Raw genomic sequence first — 11,128 nt, 5'->3', positions numbered from 1 at the left:
CGAATTGCTGTATGTAGCGTGTACAACACTTTGCTATGCTGCACGCGGTCGTGCGTCGAAACCGAAAAGTCGTTTTTTAAAGACTGCTCACTTCCTTGTGTTTTAACCTCAGTTGTAAAGGAATGTTTTAATGATCCCATGGGATACCCCTCGCAAACAGTTTTACACGCTGCATATGGCGATTCACCTCCACGAGAAACATGCCTCTATTAACAGTCAACGTGTGGGACGGGGGTTTGTACAAAGGGTAGGGACGCAACCAGTGGGAGCGTATGAGCCGCACTTAGTGGCAATTCCACAGTTTGCAGCCCGAATGGGGTTCAATGGCTTACCCACGCCTAGACACACGCTCAATCTCATGCATAATTATTTATTGAATGATAAACACTTCTGGAAAGACACGGTTGTCTAAAACAGGTTAGTGTGAGAATACAACAGGAAGTGAATGAAAAGATGGAACTCTGGAGAGAGCAAAATACAACACAATAGTGAACCCGCGGCATAACAAACGCCGCATAATTATTTATTGATGGTTGAACACTTCTGGAAAGACACAGGGACACCCCTCGCAAACTGTTCTACACACCGTATACAGCGATTCACATCTGCGACAAACAGTATACACACTGCATACAGCGAATCACATCCGCGACATGATTTTTCCTAGATGGTCCTGTCACGTCCACCCTCGCACTCGAAGCATACACACTGCCTGCTCATGTGCCCGGTTGCAAGCCACCTCCAGCCTCGTTCTCGAAGCATACACACCGCCTGGTTATGTGTCCGCTCGCAAGAGAAACTCCACAGAGAGCCGCCCACCAGCTGCCTGTGTGTGTGCCTCTGTCTGTCTCTGGCACGGCTTTCTCTTGCGCCGCCTCTGTGTGAACCGGTCAGGCACAGAGAAGGTCAGCTGCTGACAGAGCGTCTCGACTGTTGCAGGGCCTGCATTGGTGAAGCAGGTGAGACGGTAATGAAACAGAGGCACAGGGCTTATTGGTTTTTAAAGACTGATTCCTTCATTGTGCTTTAACCTCAGTTTTAAAGGATTGTTTTAAGGATCCCATGGGATACCCCTCGCAAACCGTTTCACACGCTGCATATGGCGATTCACCTCCACGAGAAACATGCTTCTATTAACAGTCAACGTAGCTCGGAGGTACATGACATTAACCTGACCTGCACTGCATGTGGCCTCTACGACAGATGAACATAAATGACGCCATTTTTTTCTGTGTTGTCACGTCCGAGTTGGTGGGTGTGGCCCTGCGAGTTGTCGTCTTATCCAATGGTCTTGGAGTTGGTGGGCGTGGCTCCTTCCTGTGTGCACCATAGGTGTCTCACTTGTCGGCGGCTTAGTGAATCCACACCCCTTCCGGCGTGCTTTTCATGGTTGTCTTGCCTTAGTGAATTATATATATAGATAATACACTCTCCACCAGCTCCCAGACGCGTTGCCCTCCTACCACCCAGCTCAGCTCAACACTCTGGTGTCTCTTTCAGTCTTTTATAGTTCTTGCCCCGGAAGTGTCTGCCCTCTCTGTCCACGTGACTAGGAACACTTCTGGGTCAGATCAAAAACCTTCTTCTTTACCCCGGAAGCACGTCATTCCCCTTGTCCATGTGTTCTTTTGGGGCGTAAGGAAAATAGTCTCCTAGTGGCCCCCATGGTATCCAGCAGGGCTGTAAAGGAAAACTCCAACGTCCATAATTCCCTGCTGGCATTCAGGACAACTCCATGTTGCGGGAAGGGCTCCACCTGGCAGCGTGGGGGTTTTGGCCGGGATGAACGACCGGCCATCCTTTACAATGCACATGTGAAAACAGAGAAAAGGTTCTGAATGTACACGTACGGCAAGAGACAGCAAATATTTTTTAACTGTTCCATTACCTGTCTCTGACAGGTACCATGGCTAGTGCATTATAAATGGCCACATCTGCAGCTCTAACAAGTTCATGCTTAAATAATAATCTCTCTGATTTTATTATGAGATCATTCCCATTTCAAAAGTGCTACTACATGCAGTCATTTTGTTCATCAGTTGGATTATTGCATTAGAAAATGTGCATCTTGTGATCTTAGGCTATTCCCCAATAACAACATCACGCCTTGTGCTCAACCTCTTCATCGCCATACATTAGTGTTGCTATTCAGCTCAGGCTTCCGTATTGAATTTTATTTTTACTGAAATAATGATATGGGTGGCCTAATATTATTATTTATCCAATCCAAAGCAATTTACAAGTAATTGTTCATTACACTTTCTATGTACTTTTTTTAGCACAATTAGAGCACATGCAAACGAAGGTATTTTAACTCGTTTTATTTCAGAGGCAGGAATAAACCCACCATCCTTGGTATTTAAAGTCCACGTCCTTAGACACACCACAATGTCCACATTACACTTAACTCTTTGAACCCTGCCATCCCAGCATTTTGGCACTATAAGCTTTCCCTTCCCGGCAATTTTCAAACAATTCTCTCTATTATAATAAAAAAATCTTGGGAGACAAGACTTTTTATCCTGATACGAGACGTGATCTTTTGAAGAGACTTTTTGGAATGAAGTCCCATGAGACGGAGACTTTTAACATGAGATTCTTTCAAGTCACATCATACTTACAACCTTTGGAAGCAAGTCCCGTGAGACAGTGACTTTTGCCATTAGATTCTTTCAAGTCGTGGCCTACTTACAACCATTCTCAAACAAGACCATGGTCATCTCACCTTTCAGTCTTGTGAATGCTTTTGTCAGACACACTTCTTGCACTCTCAGCTCTTATAAATTTTCCTCACTTTTAAGTTCCCAATTAAAGAAGATGTATTATGTCCAAATCTTATTGAGGAATTTCATCCCAAAGGGTTATCAACAGAAGAAATGAGTAGACGGGCAATCTTAGCACCTAGAAACGAGGAAGTCAAATGAATTTACACCAAAAAGGTTGATTGGTAACACTCCAAAATGGTTAAACGTGTATCAATAGACTATAAACAGTTGATGGTGATCATGTGTGTTGTGGGGTACACAATCTGTACATTTTGTTTTATATTTCCATTAAATTTTGTTCAAGACAAGACAACAGATGAACCACATTCAGGACAAATCAAAGCAAGAATTCTTCCCCAGTTATACGTCACTTTTAAAACAGCTGTTCCAACAAAGAAAGGAAGACATGCTGGTGGCTCAATTACTTTATAACCTGAGAAAGGATGGACATCTAATTATTTTACAGCCTAGGAAAGGAAGACATAGTGATACATCAGAGAACATAAAAAAGTTTAATTGTTTGGAAAAAAAGGACAGTGAATTCATTCATCATATTGAAGGCCAGCCAATCAGAATATCTAACAATCACATCTTGCAAAACTCCCCGGTAGAATTTTAGAATAAATATGCCTTGAGCACATCACCCCAGTTTTGATGTCACTACATTGGTTACCTGTGTCGTTCAGAATTGACTTTCAAATCCTGCTTGTGGTTTACAAAGCCTTAAATAATCTCGCTCCATCTTATATATCGAAGTGTCTGACATCTTATATTCCAAATCGTAACCTTAGATCTGCTTAGAATTCCTAGAGCTAAACTTAAAAGATTGTAGAGAGGCGGCCTTCTGCTGTTATGCACCTCAAATCTGGAATAGCCTGCCAATAGGAATTCGCCAGGCTAATACAGTAGAGCACTTTAAAAAAAACTGCTAAAAACACATTACTTTAACATGGCTTTCTCATAACTTCACTTTAGTTTAATCCTGATGCTTCTATATATTCAATTAATTATCATAACTATTTATGGTGGCTCCAAAATCCATACTAGGCCTTATTCTCTCTTCTGTTCTCCTTCCCGGTTTTCTGTAGTAGCGTCCTGCGCCACCACCACCTCATCAAAGCACCATTGATGTTCCTACATTGATGGATTAAAGGCCAGAAGTCCACATGGCCGTCATCATCAAGTCCTTCCATGAGAACCCTGAATACCATGAGGACTGATTGAGGTCATTTATGTTAGGTAGAATGCCTAGAGGGGGCTGGGTGGTCCCGTGGCCTCTGAACCCCTGCAGATTTTATTTTTTTTCCAGCTGTCTGGAGTTTTTTTTTCTGTCCTCCCTGGCCATCGGACCTTACTTTTACTCTATGTTAATTAGTATTCTCTTATTTTAATTCTTACTTTGTCTTTTTTCTTCATCATGTAAAGCACTTTGAGCTACATTATTTGTATGAAAATGTGCTACAGGAATAAATGTTATTGTTGTTGTTGTCTGAGGAGCGATGTAGTGAGTAAGGAAGTAAAGAAGGAGGGAGGAAGAAGAACGGACGAAGAAGTCACTGGTCGTCAGAAAAGCATCATGAGCAACTACGGGTGCTCGATCACAAGCCTCCTGCGACATTCATCCTTGTCATCTTTAACTTTTTTCATAAGCTTTTCCTAAAGACTATATATATCCAGACTTTACTATCAGTCCTATTTTGTATTATTTTTTTGTTATTATTCTTGTAATACATACCATGCTGCTTTTAACTTTCTATGCTTTGTCATAGGCCCAGTTTCCCGTTAAGGGCTTAAAATAAACCAGGACGAGGCTAATTCTACTTAAATTAATCCACACTAAACAACTGACTTTCTGAGATGTTGCTTAAGTTTGGATTAACTAGTTCTAGACTACAGAGTCTCAGATTAAGGTAATCAAGGACAAGTGAGATCATCTTTTGGAAACCCGATTAGATTAATGGCATGCACATGTGGCTAAGGAGAGGTTGCTATAAAAACCTGGTATGGAATACTTGTAATTCATTAGTCTTAAGGAGCGTGTGGAACAGGAGTCATTACACTTAACCAAAAAATGGATAAAGACAAAAGAAAACGCTCAAAAAACTTCAGTGAATTTGAGAAGACCCTTTTTAAACAAATTGTATCAAACTATCCTGTAATTGAAAACAAACAGCATGATTCAGGTACAGAAAACAAGAAGAAGAAAGCATGGATTTCCATATTGAATGAATTCAACTCAAATGAAAAAGTAACCAAACGGACACTCCAACAAGTTCAGGTATGATTTATTGTTGCCCCATTCTTACAAATCAGTAAATTATAAATGTTTTCATCAATGAAATGTAAAAAGAAAACAATATTATGTAGAACTCCAACTTCAGAGTGTATATTATCTTGTAAAGGTCCTGTGGAAAAACATAAAAATAAACCTGAAAAAAACAACTGCTGCTACGCGTCAAGAGCGTTTCAAGACAGGTGGGGGACTTCCAGTTCCACCAGACACAGAGGAGTTGGGGGACTTGTTGGCTGGGATTATTGAAAGTCAGCAACCCCTGGAAGGTATTCCAGATGATGACCATTTGGACAGTTCAGGTGAGGAATCTTTCAAAGACTCATTTGATAGGACATGTCTCATTTACAGTAACATGTGTTATCCCATCCAACATACAGTAATTAAATGCAAGTCATGTCTTGTAACAAAAATGACGTAATGACCTTTATTGTTGAAGTCAAATGTAATACTAGATTTTTCTTCCATACAAAGATGACCTGATCTTCACCCAGGACTTGGGGGGCGCAGGGAACAGTCAAGAGGCTCAAATGAATCCATCAGCAGCCAGCACCAACATGCAGCAGCATCCAGTCTCCTGCGGTAGCATTAGTCAGCATCCAGCAGTCTCTAATCCAGGCAGCAGGTCAAGAGGGAAAAGGATGACCATTCATGAGAAACTTGCCATAGAGTTCCATGAATGTAAATTAAAATATTTAAAAGAAGAACATGAAGTCAAAATGAAAATTCTTCATCTTGAGTTGTCTATGAAAGAGAGAGAGATGAAGCAGCAGCAGTGTCAATTGTCTTTGGAACCAAACCTCAGTTAAATAAAAAAAATTTCCTGAAATTTTTTACCTGTCTATGCCAATCATTTATGTATCATTCAAGGCACATTTATGAGAAGTGCTGCAAAGCAAAAGCATCTCTGTAAGCAAGTCCATTTCTGTCATTGGCTAGCTCAGGGATGGGGACATGTTGGTCATCATCATCTTCAATATCAGGGTCTGGGCAGCTGCACCGTTTAAGAAAATTATGAAGCACTGCTGTTGCAATAATAACAATGCAGCACCTCCTAGGTTCAAACTGCAGTGTATTTCGGAGACACTGGAAACGATTCTTCCATACACCAAACATGCGCTCTATTAGCCCTCTGGTGAGAATGTGAGCTTGGTTATAGCGCTGTTGCTCTGGTCTGACTGGATGGGGATAAGGGGTGAACAAGAAGTTTGTCTGCGCATACCCACTGTCACCAAATAGAATTTCAGAGTGTTGTCTTGCTTCAAACTGAGTATATAAAGAGGAGTTGTGGAAAATCCTTGAGTCATGAGTTGAACCTTTCCAGCGTGCAACAATATTGGAGAACTGCATAGTGGGAGTGCACACTCCTTGTACATTTATTGAAAACCTTTTTTTTACGATTTCTGAATTCCTCAGCATCTGCTGACTTGATGGGAATGTGGCAGCCATCGATACAACCAATGACTCCAGGGAAGTTCCCATATTCATAGAAATCTACCTTGCAGGTGGCCTGTTCAGCACCATTTGGGAACTTGATGAAATCCTTTTTCAGTTCACATATAGCACTGCATACTTTGTGTACTATTTTGCACACTGTTGATTCACCTACACCACACAAATCCCCAGTTTCCCGATGGTAGGTTCCACATGCCAAAAACCATAAGGTAATTAATATTTGTAAGGAAGGAGAAATAGGGGTGCCTCTGACTAAGTCACCTGTAAGCTTGGGCTGCAGCAAACCAATTATTTCTGTTGCATTTTCCTTTGACATACGGAAACGGTCAAGAAAATGTAAATCATCAAAATCATTTAGTGGGTTGCTCCTGTCTTTTAGCAACCTTCTTTCTGGTCTTGGTGGTGGTCTCTTACTGTCATTGAAATAGTCAAGGTAATCCATTTTTTGCTACTGTGGACGTGAGCCTTGAGGCAAGCAGTTTTTAATCTGAGGTTAAACCTGCTTCTGACCAGGTTTAATTTAAGACTTAATTTAGATCTGGATTAGGTCTAATTCTACTTCTAGAAATCCAATTGTTTAAGTCAAGACTAGTGCAAGTCTGAGACTATTGTAATCCATGTGTGAGAAAGCTACTTCAATAAATCCAGGTTTAAAATGACATTTAGTCTACGACTAGGCTTAATCCCCGTACGGGAAACCGGCCCAACGTTATGCAACACATGAGCTTGAGGACGATGTCAGTTGAGGGGCATGATGTTAAAAATAAATATTCTTTGCATTCTGGTGCTGTTGCGAAGTTGAAAAAACAAGAAAAAGATGGCAACAGCAATACAGAAGATGGTATGTGAGACCTTTAAATGTATTGTGTCATTACGATTGGGAATATATGACGCTTGTATTGCCTATGCGAGAAATGGATGAAGAAAAACACCGTGAAGACATTCACATGTCAGCATGTAAATTTGATGATTTGCTTCACCGTATTGAGCCATTCAGGGCAAATTTATAGTGGATAAGGAGGAAGAGATGGGTCTCCTGAACTGAAACCAGAAGTGAGGTCAGGACTGGGAATAGCTGGAAGGTCTCTGGAGCTGGGACAGGAAGTGGCTTCTGTAGAGGGACTGGAAGTGACGTTAGGAGGATTTCCCTGCAGAGGAAGGAAAAGAGGCATTGGTGCAAGCTTTCAACCTCTGGTCTGGTGTAGCCACACTCTTAGTCAAGCCCATTGACTGCTTCTCAAGCGCATGTGTGATGGAAGGTAAATAGGTGGGCTGTAATATCACCATTTCAGGTATATACTGTATATCTATGAGGTTGGCCCAAAAACTAGACTGCCAGGTTCAAAGGGTTAGGATGCCATGCTGGTGACTAGCAGCTAATTGTCACTATGTTGCTTTTTTGTCTGTACCGTCAGTCGTGTTCCTTTCTCTTTTTAATTTAGCAAAGACATGCTTTCTAATTAGCATATTGCACTTGTATTTCAAATTTGTCATCTTTTTTACTTTCACTTTAAAGGTTTCCTCTAACGACCTAATTATAATGTAGAGTTTACTTTTCCGTATTCCCGGAACTGTGTCATCTGACAAATTTATTTAGCTCAGGCTCTGACACTAACATGTCTGTAACCTTGGGTTGTCAAGGAAAGGATGAAATGGGCATTCTGTGCAGTATGCCAGTGGCATCGGGAAAGGGTTTTATAAAGGGAAATGTCGCCATTAACTCTTTCCTTAGCAAGTGAATAACTGTTAATTCTGAATACACGTATGAAGATGCAATATAATTATACTCTAGTCGTCTTACCAGGTTACCAAGGAAGTGAAATGATTATTAACTGATGATTCTAAATTACAGTATGTGTGAATATGGGCAGGTGGGCAATTTGGACTGATGTCTCAGCTAAGCCTGGTTCTTCAGTTGTTTCTGATGCTGTCACAACAAACTTCCTCACCCTTGTGACCCTGAAGAGCATTAGGTCAGTTGGAGGACGTTTTGTTAAAATGTTACTTTTCCTCAAAAGCTTTTATGAGCCTGATGTAAATCAAAGAGATAACAAGTCATAAAGAGTTGAGGTACCAGATTGAACTACGCATAACTGAAGTTTTGTCAAAACATGATTGTCCTCTTGTAATGCTACTATTCTGTAAATTAAATATTCCTTATTCTACTGAGTTATTATTTCTTTTGGATTTGGCTACCTTTTCCTTTACTACCTTTCATCAGTGGCTACCAAAACCTTGCTAGCCAATAGATGGATGGTATAGCCTGCAGGGGGCACTCCAGCTCCCCAACACCCAACACAAACAGACACAGGTCTGGCATAAAACAGGCTTTTATATTTTTTCTTGGCAAACTCTTCTTCCAAGTGCTTTCCACCACAGCCACAAGCACAGTACATACACCTCCAGGAAGCTTCATCCACCTCCTCCCGACTCTGGTTCCTGGAGCTGCGGTAGCAGGCTTCTTTTATGCTGCACCCAGAGGTACTTCCGGTGTTCCATAAGCCTGGTCTGGAAGCACTTCCTGGTGAGGTGGGAGCCCGACAAAGTATGGTGCAGCAGTGCCTTCAGCACCTCCTGGAGACACCTCCAGAACCTAACAGGGCTGAGCCGGCAAACTTCAATTCCCAGCATGCCCTATGAGAATCTGTGGCACTGTAACAACCCAGGGGTCTGCCATCAAGCAGTCTGGGGGAGATAATGCCCTGAGCACGCTTTCTTCCCCAGTCGTTCCATTAAGAAGGCGTCCCAACCAAGCAAGGGTGCCTGCCAAAACGCCACAAAGGATTGAGCTGGTATCAGTTTAAGTGTCTGCAGAGAGAATGTCAACCTCGTCAAGAGGTTTACTTACTTTGGCAGTGACATTTTTGCCTCTGGTGACACTCCTTATGAACTGGAAGGGCATGGGGGGTCATGAAGTCTCTTGAAAAAAGGTTTGAGGCGCTCTAGATACCTCTGCAAAAGTCTTTAGAGTCCTGGTTCTTCCTGTTTTACTATATGGTTGTGAGACATGTACACTATCCAGTGACCTGAGATGAAGGTTGGACTCCTTCGGTACTGTGTCTTTTCAAGAGAATCCTTGGGTACCGCCTTGTGTCAAATGAGTAGTTGTTCATGGAGTCCCAAATGAGGCACACTACCTGCATTGCGAGAGATCCTCATTTACAGTATTACGGCCATGTGGAGTGATTCCCTGAGAGTGATTGGGCTCACGGGATCCTCATTCTTGTGGACCCGAGCAGCTGGATCAAGCCAAGGGGACACTCACGTAACAACTGGCTGCTAGACAGATAGTCATTTACAGAGGGTGGGACTGGATCACATGTCTGCCTGGAGGGGTTGCCAACTGGGATCCCGTGCTGTTTCATCATATGGTGGGTGCAGCAACACGCTGTGACTTAATTATTTTAGAGTTATTGGTAGCATGAATAATAAACCATCCATCCAACCCGCTATTTCCTAACTACAGGGTCACGGGGGTCTGCTGGAGCCAATGCCAGCCAACACAGGGCGCATGGCAGGAAACAAACCCCGGGCAGGGCACCAGCCCACCACAGGGTACACACACATCAAGCACACAATAGGGACAATTTCGGATCACCAATGCACCTAATCTGCATGTCTTTGGACTGTGGGAGGAAACCGGAGCGCCCGGAGGAAACCCACGCAGACACGGGGAGAACATGCAAGCTCCACACAGGGAGTAAGGGTCTCCTTACTGCGAGGCAGCAGTGCTACCACTGTGCCACCGTGCCGCCCATGAATAATAATAATAACTGTATTTATATAGAACCTTCTAGTACTTTACATGCAACTCAAGGTGCTTTCCACAGAATAATCAGCAAAAACTATAAAGATATATATAGTTATTTGGATATTATCATTAATTAATATTATGACAAATTTGAATAGATGTTTACAAAATAGAAAAACAACCTTGGAATTGCTAAACAAACTTTAAACACTCTTATCAGAAACAGGTGTATATTGTTTTCTAATTAAAAGCCTTATACATATAGATGGCAAAAATAACTACCAGATCTAATTTACATGTATATAAAAAAATATATATATATATATATATATACTCAGAAAAATAAGAAACGTCCCTTTTTCAGGAGTGTGTATTTCAACAATAATGTTTTAAAAATCCAAATAACTTTACAGATCTTCATTGTAAAGGGTTTAAACAATGTTTTCCATGCATGTTCAATTAACCATAATCAATTAATTAACATGCACCTGTGGAATGGTCGTTAACACTAAAGAGACTTGTCTACCGACTGTGAAAAACACCCAAAGAAAGATGCCCAGGGTCCCTGCTCATCTGCGTGAACGTGCATTAGGCATGCTGCAGGGAGGCATGAGGACTGTTGATGTGGCTAGGGCAATAAATTGCCATGTCCGCACTGTGAGACGCCTAAGACAGCGCTACAGGGAGACAGGAAGGACAGCTGATCATCCTCACAGTGGAAGACCACGTGTAACAACACCTGCACAGGATCGGTACATCCGAATATCACACCTGCGTGACAGGTACAGGATGGCCACAACAACTGCCCGAGTCACACCAGGAACACACAATCCCTCCATCAGTGCTCAGACTGTCCGCAATAGGCTG

General features: G+C 42.1%; 1 protein-coding gene across 1 annotated transcript; it reads left to right on the top strand.

Annotated features, from left to right (window-relative positions):
• The first annotated feature begins 4,797 nt into the window (after window positions 1-4,797).
• Window positions 4,798-5,864, top strand: LOC120532235. The gene is made up of 3 exons (XM_039758086.1): window positions 4,798-5,043; window positions 5,168-5,357; window positions 5,530-5,864. The coding sequence occupies exons 1-3, from the start codon at window positions 4,837-4,839 to the stop codon at window positions 5,862-5,864; spliced, it is 732 nt and encodes a 243-aa protein (XP_039614020.1). The 5' UTR covers window positions 4,798-4,836.
• Window positions 5,865-11,128: the final 5,264 nt, after the last annotated feature.

Source organism: Polypterus senegalus, chromosome 7 (assembly GCF_016835505.1).
Source record: "Polypterus senegalus isolate Bchr_013 chromosome 7, ASM1683550v1, whole genome shotgun sequence".
Taxonomy (NCBI): Eukaryota; Metazoa; Chordata; class Cladistia; order Polypteriformes; family Polypteridae; genus Polypterus; species Polypterus senegalus.
This window is presented reverse-complemented; position numbering and strand designations above follow the sequence as displayed.